At 38.0% G+C, this 25,213-nt stretch overlaps 1 protein-coding gene across 2 annotated transcripts; it reads left to right on the top strand.

Annotated features, from left to right (window-relative positions):
• The first annotated feature begins 9,236 nt into the window (after window positions 1–9,236).
• Window positions 9,237–24,883, top strand: MANEA (mannosidase endo-alpha). Of its 2 annotated transcripts, none has more exons than XM_040552562.1 (5): window positions 9,237–9,357; window positions 16,018–16,610; window positions 20,176–20,285; window positions 22,756–22,832; window positions 23,523–24,883. In XM_040552562.1, the coding sequence occupies exons 2-5, from the start codon at window positions 16,061–16,063 to the stop codon at window positions 24,157–24,159; spliced, it is 1,374 nt and encodes a 457-aa protein (XP_040408496.1). In that variant the 5' UTR covers window positions 9,237–9,357; window positions 16,018–16,060; the 3' UTR covers window positions 24,160–24,883. The 2 variants fall into 2 exon arrangements, with proteins under 2 accessions (XP_040408496.1, XP_040408497.1); XM_040552563.1 differs by lacking the exon at window positions 9,237–9,357 and adding an exon at window positions 9,423–9,496.
• The last annotated feature ends 330 nt before the right edge of the window (window positions 24,884–25,213 follow it).

Here is a 25,213-nt window from a genome sequence, read left to right on the forward strand (position 1 = left end):
ATTCCTAGAAAAATCAAGTCATCTGCATATTTCTAAATAAGCACTAACTGTCAGGGTACTTGTTGACAATATTGCTTTATGAGAGTAAACAAAAAATCATACCTGACTTTTGCATTTGTTTTAGTAAAAAAAAAAAAAAGTGGACAAAATCTGTGCTCCCAATTGGCATTTTGCTACCAGCTTCCACACTCATCTATGCAATTGTCTATACTTTCCAATATCCTACATATTTTTATCCTCCTGAGCTGACCTGCAGTGCCACCAAGGGTCACCTTAACACCTATTTATTTAGGAGATCCTACAAGAATCTAGCCAATTAAATTCTAGTTTTGATTCCACTACTGGTAATACAAATACTATAATAACAGTAAGATAAGACAGTCATTAATGGTGTACAACTACCTCTCCCTTCCAACTCTATATTGAATCATGCTTGAGAAGTTTGTAAGCCCTCGTGATAAGCAATATCTCTTTTCATCTATTTTGTGAAACGTTTTCATCCAATTAGGCGCTACACGAAATAAATTATTATTGTTATTATTATATAGGCACTGACCAATGGAGAGTCATGCTCTGTCAACAATCTAATGTCAAAAATTGTTAGTGACTGTAATAATGAAAGCTGCAGTGCTTGACCATTTGCCAGCTCAGTGAGGTTTCCTTTTCTCTTCGTGATAAATCAGCTGCCAAGTCTGCCTACGGTCTCAAGTGCAACAATAACTGCATGCCGTTCATCCCTCTCTCATCATGTAAAACAGTAAGATCTTTGAATTAATTAGATGCCTTCATGATGCAGATGGTTTTAACTGCATAATTACGGAAATTACTGCACTCACTTGGCGACCTTCCAGACACTAATGCTTGGCTATATAATGCAAACAGATATTCTTGTGAACTACTGGGTCACCTTCTTGATGTATCCTGGTCTGCATGATCCTGTTTTGCTTCTCGCCATTCTAACAACATTCCAAGATGAGACCCTCAATGCGGGAAAAGTATGCTGTTGGTAGAAGAGCTCTTCAAGTGCAGTTTGTGTGGCTGAAAGAACAATGGGGATTCTATTTTGGTAACTGCACCAAACATTTTCTGCATCTCAATTACATCCACACTAATATACAGAAGGAAACTATGCTGTTTTATAGAACAGCAATGTAATAAAAATGCTAGTGTGCTTCCCATTCTAGGTTTATGAGCTCAAACTAACCAGGATGGAAGGCAGGAATACTTTAAACACAAATACATCTTTTTTATTTTATTTTATTTTTTATGAGGAAAATCTGTGCTTCATAGTGCTTCCACTATTGGAAGTGCTCATTTCATAGTCTAACTCAACATATTCCCTCCATTCTCTTGTGACTCCTTTGGTGCCAGCACCTTTCAAATTGCAGACTGATTTGGCAGCATATACATTTCTCTGTAGCCTTTTGTCATCCCAGCTGCACTACTGCTATAAGGCCATGCAGTACATTTCAGTGCTTTAAGATACTGCACACCTTCAACTTACTTTGAGCCAGTATTTCTGTTCAATATATGAGTACAAATTGAAATTTGTTATAAACTTTTACTGGGAAATGAGACAAATAATTTATCTCACCCAACAATCCTTCAGACAAAAAAAAAAAAAAAAAAGTACATTTGTTACTGTTTATTCAACTGCAGATTAATCATGTACCCAGTGGTCAAAAAGAAAATGTAGTTGTCTTTGTATGACAGTTACATCTCAGCGTGAAATGTATTAGTGCTTCATTTATTCCTAAAAAAAAAAATAATAATGTAAAAAAAAAGTAAAAAGTTGGAATTGCAAATAGTACGTTGTTTGATACTAGTACATTTTCATCACTGATGTTCCACAGCAACAACAATAACAACAAAACATAGTACTACTCATTTTAATATTCACATATACAGGCAGCAGTTAAGCACACAGATCTCTGAACCTCACTTTTAAACCCTGGTGGTAGTTTAACTCTGCAGTAGCTATGTGATCTTTGCTGGTTTCCTTACAAGATTAAAAGGAATTATTTTATTCTGCAGAGCTATCCTGACCACAAAACAAAATCACTAAGCGGTTTTATCTTGAGAAAGTTAATGGGCACTCTAAACTGGGGCCTTTTAAAATGGTAAGACTACAGCCTTTCTGGATGTACAGTTAGGGAAATGTGCATTTGCATTTTATATGTGTATTACCTTGTGTGGCAATGAGAACAGTTCTTATTTCTTCTGAAAGTTTGCATGCATTAATGCATGACTAGCAACTGAAATGCTGGATCACTCTTAGAAATGGGATGAAATACTATTCAGATTATTTATTTTCTCAATTAATACTAAATCAATTAATGCTTAGATGGTATTGGAACACTCTGAATCCAAATTGATGTTTTTAAAGCATAGCTGCGGACTGTGTGCCTTTTTTTTTTTTTTAACACTCCCTTGCTTTGGTTCTTTTTCTTGCCAACCCCACCTATCTCAGGTATGTTTAAAGCATATGCCACCCTATCACCAAAGCAACTCAGTCTTTGTATCATCTTCCTTTGAAGAACTATTTCTTCTGTTGTAACTGCTGATAAATAAATAAACCAGTGCATATGACTACCTAGGCTGAATTACATTTTCTGCCAGAAGAAGAAAACATCATTGTCTCATCACAGTTCATTTAATGTAAGAGGAAGCACAAATGAGGCTTCTAATTTCTGAAGGAGATGAGACTCCAAATCAAATACATCCACAGATTGATAACTACTCCATGGAAAATCTTGAAAACAATATGTAAATTCTGTCTGTATCTTTTTCTTTATCAGCAGAGAGAAAAAAAAATGGGTTTTTTTCTCCTAAAATATGCGACTTTGCTTCTAACCAGAAATATATATATATATATATATATAAAAGAGTTAAGCTTGCTAACTGACTATATCTTTTTATCTTTCCAGAAAAGGTCTTAGAACTTAATAAGGAATGAAAGAAAGAAAAAGCTCATCCAAATATATGCTAACATAACCTACATGCAACATATTGTCTGCATTCTTTGCTCTATGAATAACCTTCATACATATCCAATATATACAACAGCACAGCTTGCCAAGCTTGGTAAACAAGGTATACAGCACTTTGACATCCTAGAATTATTAGCTACATAAATATTATTTCCCTGTGTAAGTAAAAGAAATTTCTACCTACGTACATAAAAATATAAATGGAACTTTCTAAGGTGACTATAGTACTTTTCCTATGGCTGCAAGTTCTTATTTTTTTCTCGCTTATCCAGGTTATTAATTTCACAGCACAAATTTAAAAATATGCAAAGTCCACAGTTTTCCAAGGAAAAACACTGATTTTATACACTTGAGTAATACTTTTGAATCTAATATAACTTCTGTATATATATAATGGGTCATTTCTGAGAAGGCTGGAAGAAACCTCTAATAAATAAAACAGTGTAGTGAACCATTCAGTAAATCCAGGGATTAGTTTCATGACAGAGAAAGGATATGACCTGTATTAGGGCTCGCTTACATCTACAGCTTAAAGACTTACAGTCATCCATGGTTGTTTTAAAATTGCCTTTCCAAACATGTACCAAGCAACAGTAGGGCTATCCAAAACCAAAATCTGACTGAAACATTATAGTATCTCTCCTGCTGTTGAAAAATGGAGTGAAAAAAGGACCCACACTATGCCACTCTTTGTGGCACAAAAGCAAAGCTGTCTTTTGCTTCTGCCCAGAGACTGATGAAACCAAACAAGGAGCTTTGGAGTGTGAGCAATGACAAGAAGGAAAGAAAAGTTTTTGGTCTCTCTGTGTCCAGAGGGATCCAATTTTATCAGATGCTTACTGAGCATGACCAGCATTAAAAACAGAATCACAGAATCGTCTAGGCTGAAAGAGACCTCCAAGATCACCTAGTCCAACCTCTGACCTAACACTAACAAGTCCTTCACTAAACCATATCACCAAGCTCAACATCTAAACCTCTTTTAAAGACCTCCAGGAACGATGGCTCAACCACTTCCCTGGGCAGCCCATTCCAATGCCTAACAACCCTTTCAGTAAAGAAGTTCTTCCTAATACCCAACCTAAACCTCCCCTGGTGCAACTTTAGCCCATTCCCCCTCATCTTATCACCAGGCACATGGGAGAATAGACCAATCCCCACCTCGCTACAGCCTCCTCTAAGGTACCTATAGAGATCGATAATGTTGTCCCTGAGCCTCCTCTTCTCCAGGCTGAACAATCCCAGCTCCCTCAGCCGCTCCTCATAAGACTTGTTCTCCAGATCCTTCACCAGCTTCGTTGCCCTTCTCTGGACTCTCTCGAGCACCTCCATGTCCTTCTTGTAGTGAGGGGCCCAAAACTGAACACAGTACTCGAGGTGCGGCCTCACCAGAGCCGAGTACAGGGCGACAATCACTTCCCTAGACCTGCTGGCCACGCTGCTTCTTATACAAGCCAGGATGCTGTTGGCCTTCTTGGCCACCTGAGCACACTGCTGGCTCATATTCAGCCGACTATCAACCAGTTCTCCCAGATCCTTCTCGGCCAGGCAGCTTTCCAACCACTCATCTCCCAGCCTGTAGCTCTGCTTTGGGGTTGTTGTGCCCCAGGTGCAGGACCCGGCACTTGGCCTTGTTGAACTTCATACAGTTGGCCTCAGCCCATCGGTCCAGCCTATCCAGATCCTCCTGCAGAGCCTTCCTACCCTCAAGCAGATCGACACATGCACCTAACTTGGTGTCATCTGCAAACTTACTGAGGGTGCACTTGATCCCCTCATCCAGATCATCAATAAAGATATTAAAGAGAACTGGCCCCAGTACTGAGCCCTGGGGGACTCCACTAGTGACCGGCCTCCAACTGGATTTGACTCCATTCACCACAATTATTTGGGCCCGGCTATCCAGCCAGTTTTTAACCCAACAAAGCGTACGCCAGTCCAAGCCACGAGCAGCCAGTTTCTTGAGGAGAATGTTGTGGGAAACGGTATCAAAAGCCTTACTGAAGTCAAGGTAGACCACATCCACAGCCTTCCCCTCATCCACTAAGCGCGTCACTTTGTCATAGAAGGAGATCAGGTTCGTCAAGCAGGACCTGCCTTTCATAAACCCATGCTGACTGGGCCTGATTGCCTGGTTGCCCTGCAAGTGCCATGTGATGACACTCAAGGTAATCTGCTCCATGAGCTTCCCTGGCACTGAGGTCAAACTAACAGGCCTATAGTTTCCCGGGTCTACCCTCCGGCCCTTCTTGTAGATGGGCGTCACATTTGTGAGCCGCCAGTCGACTGGGACCTCCCCTGACAGCCAGGACTGCCGATAAATGATGGAAAACAGCTTGGCCAGCTCCTCCACCAGTTCTCTCAGTACCCTTGAGTGGATCCCATCCGGCCCCATCGACTTGTGTACATCCAAGTGCTGTAGCAGGTCACCAACCATTTCCTCGTGGATTATGAGGGCCACATTCTGCTCCCCATCCCCTTCCACCAGCTCAGGGTACTGGGTATCCAGAGAACGACTGGTTTTGCTGCTAAAGACTGAAGCAAAGAAGGCATTAAGCACCTCAGCCTTTTCCTCGTCTTTTGTAACTAAGTTTCCCCCCACATCCAGTAAAGGATGGAGATTCTCCTTAGTCCTCCTTTTTGTGTTGATGTATTTGTAAAAACTTTTTTTGTTATCTTCAACGGCAGTAGCCAGATTGAGCTCCAGATGAGCTTTGGCCTTTCTTATTTTGCCCCTGTACAGCCTCACAACATCCTTATAGTCCTCTTGAGTAGCCCGCCCTCTTTTCCAAAGATTATAAACCCGCTTTTTTCTCCTAAGCTCAAGCCACAACTCTCTGTTCAGCCAGGCCGGTCTAGTTCCGCACCGGCTCGTCTTTGGGCACGTGGGGACAGACCGCTCCTGAGCCGTTAAGATTTCCTTCTTCAAGAGTGCCCAGCCTTCCTGGACTCCTCTGCCCTTCAGAACCACTTCCCAAGGGACTCTGCCAACCAGTGTCCTGAACAGCTCAAAGTCAGCCCTCCGGAAGTCCAAGACAGCGGTTTTACTGGTCCCCTTCCTGACTTTGCCAAGAATAGAGAACTCTACCATTTCGTGGTCACTCTGCCCAAGACAGCTCCCGACCACCACACCTCCCACCAGTCCGTCACTGTTTGTGAACAGAAGGTCTAGCGGGGCACCTCCCCTGGTAGGCTCTCTAACCAGCTGCGTCAGGAAGCTATCTTCCACGCTCTCCAGAAACCTCCTAGACTGTTTCCTCTGGGCTGTGTTGTGCTTCCAGGATATGTCTGGGAAGTTGAAGTCCCCCACGAGAACAAGCGCTGACAATTTCACAACTTCTGCCAGCTGCCTGTAGAACTCCTCATCCGTCTCCTCATCCTGGTTCCGTGGTCTATAACAGACCCCGACCAGGATGCCTGCCTTGTTGGCCTTCCCGCTGATCCTAACCCACAGGGACTCAACCTCATCATTTCCAGCCTCAAGTTTCACAACATCAAAACACTCTCTAATGTAAAGAGCCACACCACCACCCCTTGTGTGCTGCCTGTCCCTTCTGAAGAGCCTATAGCCAGACATTGCAGCACTCCAGTCATGAGAGTGGTCCCACCACGTTTCCGTGATGGCAACCAAGTCATAGCCTGCCTGCTCCACGATGGCTTCCAGCTCCTCTTGTTTGTTACCCATGCTGCGAAGCATGCTACAAAGCATCAGGATTAGAGTATTGAATTCACATGGCCAGTATCAAGAAGAAAAGAATTGAAAGTATTAAAAGTATGAGAAGGAGAGATGTACATTCCGTGGTCAAGGTAGTATTCTCTGTATTCCTGCTCTGTAGGAGTGCTTTGCTATCTGAAAATATAACTCAGCATTAAATTTCAATATTAGATTAGGTTTCACAGAATTTTAGAAATTAAATACCTCATTGTGTTGTCACTAAATGAACTTTGAGGGAACAAAAAGGTTTCCAGCAGCTGGCTTCTCACCTGATTGCTGCTCCCAAGGGCATCTGTTTTTCATACATACACTGACAATTCAGTGTCTTCCAAATATTCTAGGACAAAAGGTGAATATACTAAGGATATGAATGAGTGCAGAATTGTAAGCGAGAAAGAGAGACTCATGATTTTGACACAGATAGGACTCCTTGGAATAAAAGAAAAGGCTACAAGCACAGGGTACTCCTTCTTTTGTATTTGCTCTGAAGCCAGAACATGCTATTACAGCCATTATGTCCATAAATAAAGAATAAGTGAGAAAACAGAGGATATAATGGAAGAGAAAATTATGAAAGCTGCAAGAAAGGTAAGAACATACACTGCAGACAGGCTGGTGAAAGGTACACCTTAATCTAACATAGAAAAATAAACAAGTATAAGACAAAGAAGGAAAAATAAATGTAAGACATTAAAAATTCAAAATAATTGTGGTAATATTGGTAATCAAACAGCGTTGCTACGTGTAACCAGTTAACAATATTACCACAGGCATATTAACCTCCCTTGTCTCACCTAAGTTTCAACTGACATAATTATCTTATTTCATTACTATGCAGATAATACAATGATGACTAATTATATACTTTGAATTTTTTTTTTTTTACATCTTAGCCAGCAGATTTGGTCTGTTCAGCAACAATGGTCAAACATAACAGATCTGATTTTTTTTCTCTGATTAAATGAATATATTTGTTCTTCCTGCCAAATAAATGACCAAATGAAATTTCAGATTTACTTCTCTATTCTTAAGCTATTTAATTTTCAAATAAACTTTCTTATTTCTAGTAGTAGTTCGTCCACATGATAAAGAGCAAGTAAAAATTAAAGTTATGTCCTCTACAAAATACAAATGAAAAGCATTCTAACGGTATCTATAGCATCTTTTCTTTTGAAAGAGAGAAGGAAAAAAAAATCTTTTCTTAAGGGAAGAAATAAAGGGTAAAGAAAGCAAGCAAGAAACAAATTGCAACCTAAAAAAATGTTGTGAGCCAGTGACTCAATGATATGGATATCAAGTGTTCAAGTTTCAGTCTCCAGTCTATTCATACGCAAACTCATTTATTATGAAAGCATGACATTCTTGAACCATTCACAATATATTCCCTGTTAATGAAATTATTATTCAGACACTTGCAGGAAAGAATATTAGAAATGTGCATTACTGCAAATGTATTCCCATCTGAGCACTCAGCATAAAGGAAACATCATGCAACAATTCTGCCTGCTCATTTTTTCAGACTTCAAGGAGAACCACAGGAGGTCTTGAATTTACTTGTTTATCTTGTTTATATCGACACTGTGAGACACTCACCTTTCACCCACATCCAAGGTGAAATCAATGAGAGTTTTGCATTGATTTCAGTGCAACCACAATTCTGGTTGCTGTTTCTACTCTGTCTCTCTCGGGGCTTAGAGAGGTTCTTAAAAAAAAAATCAGTCAAACTGCACCATGGGGATCCAACTCATTACAGTCACTTTTCATGAGGCAAAGGGGAAAAATGTTTTTATTCTTTGGGGAAACCATGTCGTTCATCGAGGGGAACAATTTGTGTCGAGTCAATCTCAAGTACTCATCAACAAGCAAGCTTCTTGACAGGCTTCTAATGTAACAGGGGAAAACGAGCATGTATTTTTTAATTGATTTGTTTGCTAATCTCATTATGACAACTATTCATACCCTATTTTCACTTAAAAAAAAAAAAGAGAGTAAATCACACACTGACCATTAGTGCATGAAACATACAAAAATCCAATTTTACATTACTGTGACTGCATGTGAACACAAAAGGGCTGTGTAACAGACCAAGCTTCTACCCACACGCTTGTTGCTCCTGACGTGGTATGAAGGGGCACCACCCCAACGCATTGGCTTTCTGGAAGCACCATGATCTGAAGTCACCACACAGCAACATGCACTGTCCTTTGGTTCTCCCCCGGATGAAAACCGATGGTCGACCCTGGAAAGCACCTTAAATCATATATTTAGACTTCTGAGTTAAAAATGAAGGAGGAAAAAAAAAAAAAAGGTACTTTAAAACTTGAGGAGGTCTAATAAGCAGTTCCCTTCCCTTCCCTACATCACCAAGCGCAGCTAGCTGCCGACAGAAAAGTGGCGGCAGGTTTCACAACCAAAACCCTGCCCTAGCAAAAGGGATTTACGACCCCAGCCCCTCAACACCCCTCCGGATCCCTCCACAACCTATGCACCACTGCCGCCGACCCCGCGGGCCGCCCCGCGCCCACCCCGCCCTGAAGTTGCCGCAGCGGCCGCGCATGCTCTCCCGCCCGGGCATGCGCGCCGTGTCGGAGCGGCTCGGCGCTCGGCTTCCCTCTACGGCCGCCCCCGGGCCGGCCCTCCCGCCGCGGCCGGGTGAGTAGCGGCCGCGCTGCCGGCCCTGGCGGTGGGGCGGGGAGCTCGGGGCGGGGGAGCGGGGTCGAGGCGGGCTCGGCGGCAGCGGGCAGAGGACCGAGGGCCGAGGCCGGAGACGGAGGGCGAAGCGCGAGCGCCCGTAAGCTGGCGGCTTGTTTCGGGGAGGGAGGGGAGCGGCCCCGGCGTTGGGGCTGAGCTGCACGAACGGGCTCGCTGCGGTCACGGGGCTCTGAGCGCCCCGTGAAGCCGGTCCGCAGGGAGCTGCAAGCGAGGAGCCAGGCTGCAGGTCGCTGTCTGTGCACGGTCCGTGGCTGCTCAAAGTTAGGTGTCTGTGGCTCGGGTCGGAAGGGACCTTACAGACCAGCCAGTTCCAGCCCCCTGCCGTGGGCAGGGACACCTCCCACCAGACCAGGTTGCCCAAAGCCCCATCCAGCCTGGCCTTGAACACCTCCAGGGATGGCGCATCCACAACCTCTCAGGGCAACCTCAGCCTCCCCGCAAAGCAAGAGAAGGCTGGCGGTGTGAAGTCCAGCACTATAATCTGTTAGCATAAAGTAATGCTGAAGGCTGCCTTAGCACGTTTAAAACAAAGAAAATACTGCAGGGTTGGTTTTTGTCCTTGTCTCTGCTTTCTCTTTGGAATTCAAAGCAGATTAGCGAAAGATAATAGCTGTTTTTTTAATGCTATAAAATGATCCAGGTCAGAATTGTCACATGTCAAATCCCTATTTTTAAGTTGGGTGGATGAAAAAGAAACCTTGCATTATTGGAAGTGCTTAAATGTGTATATGTATTGTGTATGCTAATATGTAAACTCAGTTATAAAATGCCATATAAAATGTCTTCTCTCATCTTTAATGGTTTTCAAGGGCTTTTTTTTTAAGCAACAACAAAAAAAAGTCTTTTTTTCTAAAGACTTGTCCTATGCAAACACTATTGGAGAAATTTCCCAGTCCCTTTAATGCTAGAAACACTTCTAACGCTCTTAAAAGGAAGATTGCACAGGCCAGCCCCTCTTGCTTTTAGTGTTTGTATTTCAGACCCAAATGTGCTATGTGAGTGTGGTTTGGACAGACTCCTCCCCTGAGATTTAGTTTACTAAATGTCACCTGCTCAGTCACTTGGGACCTTTAGTAATGTTTCCAGGTGCATATTTGCACTGTAGTCTCAGAATGCAGGACAGGATCAAGGACAGCCTGTTAGCAGAACATCGAACTTTTTGAAGGCCTAAACTTCAGCTCTGTCTGGAGCTGATCTGTCACTTCAGAGTGTTCAGGTTCTTCTTCTAGCTGGGAAATTTTAGCAGAAGCTAAGCTAAGGAAACTTAGTTGAGAAGCTTTTGATACTTGCTGTGGGCCACCAGCCTCAAAGACTTTTGGATGACCTTACCTACCCCTTCCTCTCACTGAATGAAGAAAGTCAGATTTTCCAAACCTTCTATTGTTATGCTTTCATTTGTTACGTTTAAGGAGTATCAGAACAAAGAAATCTGTAGTGTTTGCTGTTTCTTACTAAAATAGATACTGTTTTATCTGAAAATACTTCCCTTGCATTGCATGTTTCTCTGTTGGGATCAATAAAACTGGCAGGAGAAACAAATAAATATAGGCCTGGTTATATAAACTTGCGCTATCAAAGGACCAAAATGATCTAGGGAAATTAAACCCCTTCTTTTTTATGAGTAAGGAAACATACTTATTTTGGGAAAAATGATGGAGGGTAAGGGGGAAAGCTGAGTTACCATCTGTCACTCTACACCCTTTTTCTTCATAACAGGGCAAGGGACAAACAGTAATAGTTAGAGCTGTCTTGCAGAGTAGCTGGAGGCAAAAAGGCAGTGGTGAGTGAGGGAGAAGAAAGCACATTGCTGTCAAATGTGGGCTTGAATGGAAGAAGTTATCCTTGTGACAGGCTCATTGTTAAGCTTGGGGAACAGTTTAGAAAATGCTTTATTTTTTTTCATGGAAGTATTAATTCTTTCTAGGAGGTATAAGGTCTCCCCAGAGCCTTCTCTTCTGCAGGCTGAACAACCCCAACTCCCTCAGCCTTTCTTCATAGCAGAGGTGCTCCAGCCCTCTGGTCATCCTCATGGCCCTCTCTGTCCTTGTGCTGGGGGCCCCAGAGCTGAACGCAGTGCTCCAGGTAGGGTCTCACGAGAGCAGAGCAGAGGGGGCACAAGAAGAATGTGGACCTGTTAGAGCGGGTCCAGAGGAGGGCTATGAAGATGATCAGAGGGCTGAAACACCTCTCCTATGTATGAAGAAAGGCTGAAGGAGTTATGTCTGTTCAGCCAGGAGGCTCTGTGGAGACCTCATTGCAGCTTTTCAGTACCTAAAGGGGGCTTATGAAAAAGATACAGAGCAACTTTTAGCTCGGGCAGACAGTGACGGGACAAGGGGGAGTGGTTTTAAACTAAAAGAGGGGAGATTTAGATTAGATTCTAGGAGGAAATCCTTCCCTCAGAGGGTGGTGAGGCACTGGCACAGGTTGCCCAGAGAAGCTGTGGATGCGCCATCCCTGGAGGTGTTCAAGGCCAGGCTGGATGGGGCTTTGGGCAATCTGGTCTGGTGGGAGGTGTCCCTGCAGGGGGGTTGGAATGAGATGTTCTTTAAGATCCATTCCAACCCAAGTTCCCTGAAGATTCTGACTTTTTCAGAGACCTTTCAGAGGAAAATTAGCCAAAGGATTTTACGCCATACTTTCCAAAGTACAGAGTGAATGAATGATTAGTGTGCATGTGTATACATATATTTGAAGTTAATTTTGAAAAGATGTATTATAATGCATAGAGGGAGGAAAACAATTCTAATTTTACAGTAACAAATGCTGAGCTCATTTTTACAACACAGGAACTAGATTTAGGGGTGGTAATAATTCTATAGTCAGATTGTTTATTAGCTGCCAGCTGAGTTGATAGAATGCAAAAGTTTTGGGAAAGGAATAGAGAGCCAATTAAAAAAAAATGTTTTATCCAGGATGCATGTTGAGTGCTGAACCATATTAAAATTTGTTCCCTTACAAGGGAAGGATGTAATGTACGTGGACCTCAAACCGTATAGGAAGAAGAGGAAAAAAACAAAAACAGGCAAACAAAAAAAGAGTGCTTAAATATATCCAGTTATAGAAATGCATTTTAAAGACTAGAATTTTTTCTAAAGGAAACCTGAGCTAACTTGATAGAAGTAGTTAAATTAGCAGTGATGTAGAAGATGAAAGTGAAAATGAATGTAACCAAATGCTTGCTCTCCTAGTTTGAGAACTAGGCACATCAAATTAAACTTGCAGGTGAGTTTCTAGACTGCAGGTGTTTTTTCATACTGGGCAAAGAAATGACTTTCGGTCTAAGAAGTCTGTGATCCACAAATAGCTGAAGTTGCCTAAATATTTTGATAAAACATTGCCATGCATTGGACCTGTCCACAGGCAGAGACTGGTGATAGAAGCTAATTTACTTTTCCTTCTGATCTGTTATAGGCAGGGTTTTTCTGTTCTTTTAAAATGAATTCCCTAGTCAATAGAAAGAGCTTGAACTACTTTCATATATTTTCTGTTGTGCCAACGTAGTTCAACAAACTTGGGTTGGAATCCAAAAGTTTACAAGGCCAACTAGTTAACAAGGCATCTTACCAGTCATAGCAACTGCATATGAGATCTTAACCTGCATAAAGCTGACGTTATTCAGGCATACTTTTCCCTGCTGAGGAATTGCCTTTGGATCCAACAGTCCAAGGCAAGGTACTTCATACGTATATAAAAATGGCCTGTGTTTACATCAGTAAATTGAAGTCTGTTCTAAAATTTGGATGTTGATAACAGAGCATAGCTGTGATTTTGTATGTCTTTTGATCAGAAATGTATTCTAAGCCTCCGTTTCGGAGGCCAAACAACATCAGTTAGCTGCTTCACATGGCATATATGCTCAGTCTGTTTCCCTGATATTACTGTTCTGCTGTGGCACTAGTGTGGATGAGCATAATTTGCATATCACTGTCTCTGAAGAATGACATAGTGCAAACACTGCCAACCTGTAGCTCTTGAATGCAGCTGCTACAGTACAGGTGTCTATGCCAGGGCTGAACTATGTCATCGAGACTATGTTGGCATGCAAAACACAAGCTGTTAGCATAGGTATCATGTACTTGTTTTAGAAATATTGCACTTGAATGTTGAGCCTCTGTATAAGTACATGAGAGGTTCATAATATGCTATGGTAGACCAGAGTCTGTCCTGATGCTAGTAAAATTTTTATCTGTGTAATCACAAGCTTCCAATGGAAGTACAATTAGTATGTATGGTGCTCACTTTTTAATATATTTTAATTATAAATATTTCATTGGAAAAATGTTTAAATAATGTGGAGCACTAAGATCAATTCCTGACATTTCAGAAAAAAATACTTTATGAGAGTGAAAAAATGCTCAGGAAAAATTTGAGAGCTGTTCTTTGCCTGACAAGCAAAGAACAGAAAAATAACAGTTTCTTCAACAGATAGTAGGAGAGCCCTAATGAAAAACTTTAAAACATTCTAATGATAGACCATAATCCCTAGTGTCATGAAATCTCTTTACAGAAGAGATAAAATAATAATTGCAAGAGTAATTTATAATTGGCAAACCTGTATTTTGTTTTCTGAACATCAATAGCGTGTGGTTAAAATGAAGAAAATTGGAATGCATTAATATATTTAACCAGGTAAATGACATTGTTCCCTTTGAAGGAGGAGGGAGGAACAAAAAAACAAAAATGCACCCTCATCCTGTAGAAGACTTTGTCTGATCCCAAACTTGAGTTAAATTCCTGAGAGTTGGGCATGATAAACTAGAAAGAAGGTTGAGAAGGCCAGAAAAAAAACATAGTATAATTAGTCTGAATGTCTTTTAATTTCTCACTAGAAGAAAATTGTTGAGGATTCCAAATAAGGGCTGTGACAGAATTCTAAGATCTTGGGGTGGACTGTGAGCTGTATAAAAAGAGCTCTGTAATTTGATGTAAAGTGATGTGAAATCCATTAAATGAAGAGTCTTAAATAAAGTGAAGTACTATAAGAATATATGCTGTAAAATCATTTTCCCTGACAGTAACCAAGGGTATGGTTTCACAGTCCAGTTGTTGAAAATGAGCTACTTCATTTTCCTTTTCTTCCCTTCCTCCATCTGTGCTGTTAACTCATTTGTTGGCGTTAATGCTGTTATACTTAACTCAGTCAGCTCTCCAAGTAAGAGGTTTTGTTGTCTATTTTTGAGATGTTAACAGGATTTTGCTCTTTGAGTATACGAGTATTATGCATACCAGATGAATACCAGGGGTTACAAAAGGCAGGCAACAGGATGAATGGAATAAGGTTCAAGTGGAAACAGAATTTCCCACTTCGGTAGTGTCACAGTGCTAATTTAACTCAAACTATGTTGTTAAAAAACATATTCTAGAATTCCTTATCTAAGTTTATCACTGTCATAGCAATGACAAGCATGGTATTGTGACAATTAAAGCTATATGTCAATACATAGCAATTAAAGCACTTTAACAGTAGTCAAGAACATTGGTAGGAAACTAAGGTGAGAGATACTTTATAAGTATGTAAAAATGACCTGTGTATACCTCCGTAATTTAAAGTTGGATTCTAAAATTTGGATGTCAGTGGCAGAAACACAAAATCACAGCTATGCTATGTCTAACAGCTGTTGAATCAGAAATTTATTTTAAGATTTTCAATTTTTATGCATTTTTCCATTTTCATGCATTTTTTATGCATTATGCATTTTTCTTGTTCCACGAAATTCTGTGGTGACCTAACTTTCATTTCTTCTTTTCTTTTGCTTTGAGTTTAATGTTGAACAGGAAATAAAGTAATCAAGGAGTAAAGTAATCAAGGTTTCATTATACAGTTTTTCTTATCCCTCCTTCCAGTGCTTAAATTTTACTGTGCGCTATTGCTTTGAACTTAGTCCTGGAATTGCACATGCAGCTGTGGTACTGTACTAACAGGCTGCCAGCAGATAACTTGTAGGCTTTCTGGTTGAGTGTGTCTTTAATGCTATGCTGATTTATTTATTAGGTAAACCAGCAAATAAATGTGAATTTCAGATGTGAAAGTTGAAAAGCATTATAGTTCAAAGTATAATGGCCAAAAATATTTAGGCAATGAATTTCGTAACTAAACAAGAGGTGGTTGGTCCAGTAAGTGGTTAGTAGTAACAAACCCATATTCTGAACATAAACTGTGCTTCTGTCAATATCTCATTTTGTTCTTTATTCTTATTCTTTGACATCACTCTCTTTTCATGGCTTTTGCTTTTTTCTTGTAATTATTTTATTTCTGTCAGACTTGTCAAAATGTAATACTTCTTAAATAACATCACAAAGATTTCAATTTCATGGGATTTAGTTGGGTTAGGAAAACAGCAAAGTCCAAAAGTAAGACATTTAATAAAAACTGTGATTCCTCAGTGGTAGAACTTTAGTCACTGACGTGTTCTCAAACCCAGAAGTGTTTTTGTTCCTTTCCACCCTTTTAATCCCTTGCGAAGACCTGTCATTTATGCAATGTATAATGTCACATAATTGTCTCCGTATTCTGTTATATAGAAACTTTATAAATAAATTTATGCTATTAAATTAGGTAATAAAAAATCTGATTTTAAAATATTTGTCTTTTGATAGTTGCTGCCAAAATTCTTCTGTTTGGATTCTGAACTATGACATCATGGCAAGATTTCGCAGAAGAACATGCATCATTTTGTTGCTTTTTATTTTGTTTATTTGCTCCATAATGATGGCATTGAAGACTCTGAGACCTGACCGAGCTGGCTTTGGGGACCCATTTGGACTTGGTTTGTTGCCCGAGCTTCAACAACGGACAGAGCTCTTAGACAATAGACAAAATTCACTGAATAGGGTTCATGGAGATGCTGTAACACAAATCAGCAATATGCATGCTGTTGTAGTCAATACTATGAAAGCGTCTGTGCCTCCTGTAAGCAAGTTGGAAGAAGAGCTTTCTTCTCCTAATTATAACTTTCATATATTCTATTATAGTTGGTTTGGGAATCCACAGTTTGATGGCAAATATATTCACTGGAACCATCCGTTGTTGCCACACTGGGATCCCAAAATTGCAAACAATTATCCAAAGGGCAGGCATAATCCTCCTGAGGACATTGGTGCTAACTTTTATCCTGAACTTGGATCTTACAGTTCCAAAGACCCTTCTGTCGTAGAAGCACACATGAAACAAATGCTTTCAGCTTCAATTGGTAATGAATGTTAATGTTTCAGAACATTATTCATTTATCCAGCCTTAAATATTTGAAAGAACATGATTGACCAGTTTTTCTTTTTTTTTTTTCCTGTGTAGTTCTGCAAATGTCTGAAGTTAGTAAATGTCTTTGTATTTCCAAGGTTTAACCTCTAATCTGAAACCTAGATCTGAAGCTGCTTCTGATGAGTGTAACAGCACAGAAACTAAGAACTGTATTTGTAATCCTTTAGGTGTGTGTGTTTCATGACTTACTGTTAAGCACTGGTATATATAGAGAGAGAATATAGTATATGGTATATAGAGAGAATATAGAAATCATTGTTAGAATATATTGTCTGTGTATGTTATTTTTGGAAATTAATACTTAAGTTTTAATAACAGTAAATAATGTTAACATGGCAATGGAGCAATTTTTCCAAGTATTTGCTGCGTAAAAATTATATTAATTCATTCAAAAACAGGTAGGATTAGAGCTTTTATGTAACTTATATTTTATGTAGTTTATTCCTAGGTGTTCTCATTAGCTATAGAAGTGTCTCAAGTAAGAACTCAAGTAAGATAGTTTCAGTATAGCTAATAATGGTTAAAAAATACCTTTTTTTTTTCCATTCCAAAAATACCTTTTTTTCCAATATAAATTGACGTTCCCTTTCTTAAATAGGTGGAATATATAAATTGCAGTATTTAATACGTTTTAATTCATCGTTAGTGTGTTTTATGGCTCTTCTTATGTTTACCATCTTTAAAATAAGCAGTCATACAATTTAGTATTAAATTCTGAACAGCTTCTATAAATATAGTTGGAACAACAAGACCAGAGTTTATGGAATCATTCAGAGCACTAAATCACTTCCAAAGGAACCACTTTCATTCACCTAGATACTAAGGATCTAAGGATCGATGTAACTGCTATATTCCAATTAGTAGTGTTTACTTCTGTAATTTTTAATTATTATTATTATTATTTTTTTTTTTAGATCTAACCTGTATTTTGAACAAGAATTAATACAAAAGTAGGAGTTTTCGTACTATTTTAAGTAACAGGATAACTCTATTAACAACAGGAACACTAGCGACAGTGGAAAAGCTGCTGCAGAGAAATCTCAGTGTTAGTTGCCAGTAAGCACTTTTCTTGTCTTATTTAAATCAGAAAATAATTCATGGTAGTGTGATGAAACATAGCTTTAGAAGAATCTGTGACATCACTCATCCTCTTAATGCAAATGCCTGATAAAGCTGAACTGGTAGTAGGAAACATCCAAAAGATGAGGAAAAATGCTTTTCTAAGAAAGAATTTTTTTTAGGACCTCAAGTTATATTTGCGTTTAATCTCAGCAATATGAATGAGTGGTACATGCTTCCTGTAACATACTGTTTGTGATATATTACTTGTACTTGTCAAAAGTTATTTTTTTTCTATTGTCATTCTGAAGTACATTTGAAATTTTCTTCAGTCTAGATTTGACCATAATTTACTGCTTTTCTCAGGTCATTACTTCAAATCTTTTTTATGAGATTAATACTGTGTTATTTTTTGTGTATTGTGAGGTTGACTGTTTATAACTTCTTTTTGTATTTTAGCTGATTTCTAATACTAATCTAATGCATTTTATGCTATATCAAATAATTTTTCTTTTAGCCTTTTTTGAGAGGCTTTATCAAGCCTCTCAGAAGTGGTTCTTTCAGCCAATAATGTGTAATGATCAAAGGCACATAAGAGATTAGAGCAGCAGGAGCCACATGCAGTGCTGCCTTGTGTTATTCTTACATTTCACAATTTTTCCTTATTTAATTTCCTAGTTTCAAAATCTGTTGTATTCATCTGTTATTCCTCAGAATGCTTGGTGAAACTTATTTTTTGCACCACCCTGTTTTCTTGGTAGTTCCGTTTTGAAGTCCTTCGTTTGTCTTGAATGACTATACTCTGGTTTAAAACATGTTACATTGCGCTTTTTGTGAGCAAATCAATCCCATTGTAGTCTCCTGAAGTGGTCCGTTGCTCTTATATTTTCTTTTCTGTGACGTAAATGAAAAAATTAAAAGAAAAAAAAAATCCGTCTTTTCAAGAAAAGAGCAATGTAAGTGTGAGTTAGGAGACAAAATTTTTCACAGAACCTGAAATTTTCTGTTTCCTAACAGTGTAGAAGGGGGTCTTGACAGATGTTGTATTTGAGATACCTTGAAGACTGTAACCTGGTTGTGTTTTTGTTGTTCTGTTTGTCCTTAACATCATAATCATTTGAATTTTGTCCTTTCTTCTTGTGTTAAATAAAAGATAGGGTGATAAAAATGCAGTAAACTGATGCATTTTTCTTGTTCTAAAGCAGACTGTCTCTTGGGGTAGTCTGTTATTTTTGATTCCCTTTTTGAAAAAATGTTGAGAGAATATATTGTGGGTAGTCGAACTAACCTCTGCTTTGTATAGTGAACTGAAATTTCGGGTTTTGACATTAGAAGATGATTGTGTATTCCTTCTAATTATGTATTTTGAATAATTTGGGGTTTATTTGGAAATTGTTAGTTAGAAAACTTATAATATTAGTAAAGTGGAATGAATTTAGAGCATATCCCTATCTCTGTGACCTGATCTGTTTACTTACATCTTTATCTAGTGAAAAAGAACCACACTGAGTTATTGTTCCATATATTTAAAATAGTAGTGTTAGGAAGATATTCCTACATCACTATCTCATATATTTCTTTCTGTCTTAACGTTCTTCCTGATATATTACATTATTTCCAGCTACACACCTAAGCGGTCTCACTTGTTTTTCTGACAGCATTTTATTTTAGAAGGAAAGGTTTTAGCCCCTCCTGAAGAGGTATGTCTTCCTTTGCTTTCATGGAGAGCATTAAGAAGACTTACAGCATATGGGCATTGTATTTATTGTCTTCTTTTTTGTCAGGCATAATAACTTGCTTAAATTTTTGAGAGTTATTCAAGCATGTTTTAGGTAATAAATTTAAAGACTAATTTCACCTAGTTGGAAGGGTGAATTACAGCACAGGGACTGTTTTTGGCTATAAGGAAGGTGGTGAGATTACAGTCACCGCTTCTAGTACGAAATGGCTGTTTTGTAATAGAGCATGAAGTATAATGCAGAAATACATTGTGGAATAAATTTTAATAAAATAAGAATCTCTTTGATCACAGGCATAGGTCTCATCTCTGGAGTGTTCTGTAGCCGTATGTATCATGGTATCCTCTAGCTGTACTTAGGCATAGCTATAATGCCTTCAGAGTGTTCTCCACCTCCCCTCATCAACACCTAGAGATGTTTCATGCTCTGCAGAAAAGTGGAAGGCGACGGCAAGCTTGGGACACTGACCACAAATCTGTTCCCTTGACCGTTGCTCTTATGACTGGTTTCTTTTAAAATTGGGAAAGAGAAGTTAAAATATACCCTGAGAATACTGAGATTTCATAATTGATTAAAAAGTAATTTGAAATTCTCATTTATATTATATAGATTTTACATCGAACAATAATTACATCTCATGGCAAGCTATCTACGTATTACATTTTCACATAATTTGAAAGTGGTGTTTTGTATTTTCAGGTGTAATAGCACTTTCATGGTACCCGCCAGGTATGGCTGATGAAAATGGAGAACCAACTGATGATTTGGTGCCTGTTATTTTGGATTATGCACACAAATACAATCTAAAGGTAAAGTCTTTTAAGACGGATAAAATAGGAGTACATAGGAAAGAAGTAAAAAAGTAAAAGTTTTCTACATTTGAACCATGATGTAGTGCAGGGAGATTTGTGATGTAATAGTATCTTCTGTGTCTCCTGTTATGTTGCACTTTTTTTTTTTGGGGGGGGGGGGGGGGGGGCAGGGGGGGAGGGAGGGAGGGAGGGAGGGGTTGTCCAGAAGTAGGTATGTAGTGTCCTTGCACTACACTAAATTTTGGCAAGACCTAAGCAATATTGCCTTATAACTAGAATAATACCATAATCTGTTTTTTTTGTTTGTTTGTTTGTTTGTTTTTCTATTTCGGTTTAGAGCTAACGCTTGAAGAATGTAAGATTTATTTTTGCTTTCCTTTTAAGAAATAGTTTTTAAAATCATGCAATAGTTGTTGTTGTTGTTGTTTTTTAATGAGTCTTTGGAGATGAGGGTAGTATTATGTTTCAAAATATTATAGAATACAGTGATCTATAAACTAGGTAACCGAGAAAGAAGAAAGGAGTAACCTAATTTTTCACATTACCATATAACTTGCTGGTACTCAAGGTCAGGTGCAAGTATTATCAATAACAAAGTAGAATTCAGAATTTCTGTTTTGTATGAATGTCTTTATTCTGAAAGGTATCAGTAAAACTTACCTTGGACAGTTGGGTCAGAAAGATGCTGCTCTGGCTTTAGGATACTCCAGGGTATATGACAGGATAGAAAGGCTAAATTACCTGCCTCCTGAAATACCAAATCAGTTAAGGATGACATCTAATCTAAAATCAGTTTTTGATTTTGTTTATTATTAGAGTGACGCTTGTATTTTACCTTGAATGGTTGGGGAGGGGCAAGGGTGGGATGAAGAAACGAAACATATTTCCTTTTATTTTTGTCAAATAATAATAAGTTGACTTTTTGAATGATCTAAGTAGCTGTGTGCATGTCATCTCTGGAGTGTGTTGTCTGTATGGGGCGCTAAAGAAATGTTCATCTGTTCTGGTTTTAGGTAGTCAGATTTACAGAAAAAAAATCTGTCATTAGTATCAGCTGTAGATCCTTTGTAAAGCAGGAGGAATGTAGGAAGATTAAATCAGATACAGAAGTAAAATTACCAAACTCGCAAATGCTATGTGAATTTCACTGTGATGTGATGCAGCCTTTATATATATATATTACTATTAAAGAAGTTTTATTTTTCCACAAAATTTTCAGATGATCTGTTGGAGCTTGTTTTCTAAACCTAAAAGAGCTAGCTGACGTTCAGGTCTCTCAAAAGAGCTAGGCAAAACTGAAATAAACTACCAAAGAAAATTGTAATATTATGGTAATAATTGGGATGTGGAAGGAGTTGCTATTATTGTTTGGAATAATTACTGGAATACAGATACTAAGTAAAGATACTACCAGGGAACCTATACTTTCATTATAATGTTTTCTCAACATCATTGCTCTAGTAAATGAGTATAGTTAAGTTTTGGGAATGTCAGTAGACCCAAAACAGCATGGAAAATAAATCTTTGTTTTATTGAAATAAGAAATAAACATCCGCTAAAAATGCAACTCTGATAAAATTGTCTTTTTGATTTGCCTGTTTTTGAGAGATAGAAATATGAAGTATGAAATTATAATGCTCTTTAACCTGTCCTATCGGTCCTTGTGATTTAGTGTAACATTCTATTTTTATATAGTTTGTACCTAATAGAGACATTGGCTCTACAATGAAATTTGCTACTATTGCAGACTAGTTGAACACTTTATTAAATGTATTCTACTCTAAACTTGCTTCTGAAAAACTAGTCGCTTTGATTGATGTAATATACTCCTCCCTTTAATTGTGTAGTTGAAAACGACAAGATTTTTATATTGACATGACTTCATGTGTATGTGAATTCCATAAACCCCAAGCTTGAATTCAGAGCAGTAGGAAGACATCATATTAGATCTAATTACAGGGGCTTATTGCTGTTGATAACTCCATACAATTTTAAATAAAAATTTTCATATCCCATATCTTAAAATCTAGTCTGACAGTGAAAACTCTTCTTGGAGAATTACTATCAATAGCAATGCATTCTTTGGAAAATAAAAATTAAAATATTTAATTGGTTAACCAGGTCTTTGACATTCAAATAAATAATCTTTTACTTCAAGTTTTAGTTTCTGTTGTAGTTTTTAAATTTTCTGAAGCATGCTTACTACTCACTGTAGCCTAGGAAAAACAAAAGGAGTGTTTTGTGTTAATGAAAAATATTTATTACTGAATGTTCTTGAATCTCAAGCTACTCATCTTTAAGAGTTCAATTAGGTTTGGACTATTCTCAAATTACTAACAAAAACTGTGATGCTCTGTAAGGAGGAAATATTTTTAATGCGACTGGTACTTGCTTCATATAACAGACAATGCCAAGTATTTAATAATATTTTAGGTTTCTGTTGCTTTACTGCATTTTCATTTTTCAGGTCACTTTTCATATTGAGCCCTACAAAGATAGAGATGACCGCAGTATGTACCACAATGTCAAATACATCATTGACAAGTGAGTGCTCTCAGAATGTTTCTTTTTAGTTTTGTTACATGTTGATTTACAGAACTTCAGTATGTTATCTACACCTTGAAAGAATATATTAAGAATGTGTATTGAGACTTAATAAAATTTTAAGACACTTGGTTCATATTTCCAGTAATACTGAAACTCATTCTGTTTTCTAAATACTGAAGTATGAACTACTTTAACAACTACTTTGTGTAGTTATTCAAATGTACATTGCTTTCAACATTCATGAAATCAATTAAAGTATTAAGTATATGATATATAAATCAGACATATGTTTTTATAGTGACAAATGAGTGGTGAGCTATAACGTATTGACCTGTAATGATTTTAATTCTGCTTGTCAAATTTTGTACAGCTACTGGTTGTTTTGTTCATCAGTGCTACCATCACTGTCTTGTTCCTTACCGAATTAGAGAATTGCCTTTCAGAGAAACGTAATACCTATAGTGCAGTTCTACACTAAATTATTGATTAGCAATAGTTTAAAGGATCTTTGGAGATTCATTATTCAATACTTCAGCAGGCACTGGATTGAAAATGGATATGGATTGCTGCGTTTTGAAGCACCTGTACTGTCTTTAAAATGATTTTTAGAGATAAAAATCTTCAGGTTGTAAATCAGTGTTTTTCAAATGGCAAATCTTGTTTTAATGATACTTCTTTGCTTTATAGATATGGAGCCCATCCAGCCTTTTACAGGCATAAGACCAGCACAGGCAGATTTCTTCCCATGTTTTATGTTTATGATTCTTATGTAACAATTCCTGAAATATGGGCAAATCTGTTAACTGTATCTGGATCACAGACTATTCGAAATACTCCATATGATGCATTATTCATTGCTCTTCTTGTAGAAGAAAGACATAAGCATGATATTCACAGAAGTGGCTTTGATGGAATGTATACATACTTTGCCACCAATGGCTTCTCTTATGGCTCATCTCATCATAACTGGGCAAGTTTAAAAGCCTTTTGTGATAGTAACAACTTAATGTTTATTCCAAGCGTGGGACCAGGCTATATTGACACCAGTATTCGACCATGGAACAACCACAACACCCGTAATCGTGTCAATGGAAAATACTATGAGACTGCCTTTAATGCAGCCCTTTTGGTGCGACCAGAAATTATTTCCATTACATCTTTTAATGAATGGCATGAAGGTACACAGATTGAAAAAGCTGTCCCCAAACGGACTGGACAGATAGTTTACCTTGATTATAAGCCCCATAAACCAAATGTTTACCTGGAGCTGACTCAGAAGTGGTCTGAGAAGTACAGAAAAGAAAAAGAGCAGTGGCTTATATGAGCTATTGCTGCTGCCATTGTTTCTTAACATACTGAATGCAATGAGAAAGAAATGGAGAGCTGAAAAATCTGTTATAAAATGTCTTTATTATAAATATGTCCAAATTGTTATATCACATGAATGTATATGCACTACTACTGAATGTGAATTTCAAAGAGTAAAAAAATGATTACAACAATTGGCATCTCTAACATTGGATAGTGTAGTTCAAGAAAGCTTTTTTTAATAGTAATTTGCATGCTGAACTTCAAGAACGTCTGCATGGGATAACTACATGACTGAAGTAGAACAAAAATTTGGCAGTTATATTTACGTACTTATTCATGTAGTTGTATTCCTAATCAAAGTGATGCTTTAAGCTGAATTTTATCTTGGTAGATCCTTGCAGGATGCACGTCTGTAGTGTGCGGAGTAATCTGCATCTACTGTTTTTATGCTTTGCACATTGTTATTTCTTGATTATAAGATTAATTTGTGGTAAAAACACTGAAGATGTATGTGTGATGCAACAATGGTGTTTTTTTTTTTTTTTAAGAAAAAAGCTTTTTCAAAGATTGAGTTCTAAAGAACTGCTGAAAGATTTATAGTTTACTCTATTTGTTCTGTTCAATACATGGTGCAGACTTTTGGATACTGGATACTGACCAATTACATTGTTTTTCTATGTCTGAATTAAAAAAAAAAAAAAGAAAATATTTTTTGTGGGGGAAAACTCCTAATTTTTTTTTTTTAAAAAAAATTCATTTTCAATTGATTGACTGAAGACACAGTTTTAGTTTCTTTTTAGAAATATTTAAAGATTCTAAAGCTAATATATTACTAGTCCTACAATAAATACAATTTTAGGTTACACTTTTTCATTTGTAATTTAGGAGCGGTGTAGTGTGGTAGCAGTGACAGCAAGCACACATTACTTTTGTTTGAAATGTGTGATATCAATTTTTCATAGAGTTCATCGGGTAGTTCCAGGATAGTAGATACTAAAGTCTTCTAATTGTTCAAATAAGTTCCCCACCAATATTACCTTTAACTATACGGTGTGCCTGGAAATAAA

This window comes from Cygnus olor, chromosome 3 (assembly GCF_009769625.2).
Source record: "Cygnus olor isolate bCygOlo1 chromosome 3, bCygOlo1.pri.v2, whole genome shotgun sequence".
NCBI classification, from domain to species: domain Eukaryota; kingdom Metazoa; phylum Chordata; class Aves; order Anseriformes; family Anatidae; genus Cygnus; species Cygnus olor.

Excerpts from the sequence above, each read along its gene's own strand:
- MANEA (XM_040552562.1), top strand. The coding sequence starts at position 16,061 with ATGGCAAGATTTCGCAGAAGAACATGCATCATTTTGTTGCTTTTTATT. Across the intron at positions 16,611-20,175 it reads AATGCTTTCAGCTTCAATTG|GTGTAATAGCACTTTCATGG; the intron begins GTAATGAATGTT and ends TTGTATTTTCAG. Across the intron at positions 22,833-23,522 it reads GTCAAATACATCATTGACAA|ATATGGAGCCCATCCAGCCT; the intron begins GTGAGTGCTCTC and ends TTTGCTTTATAG.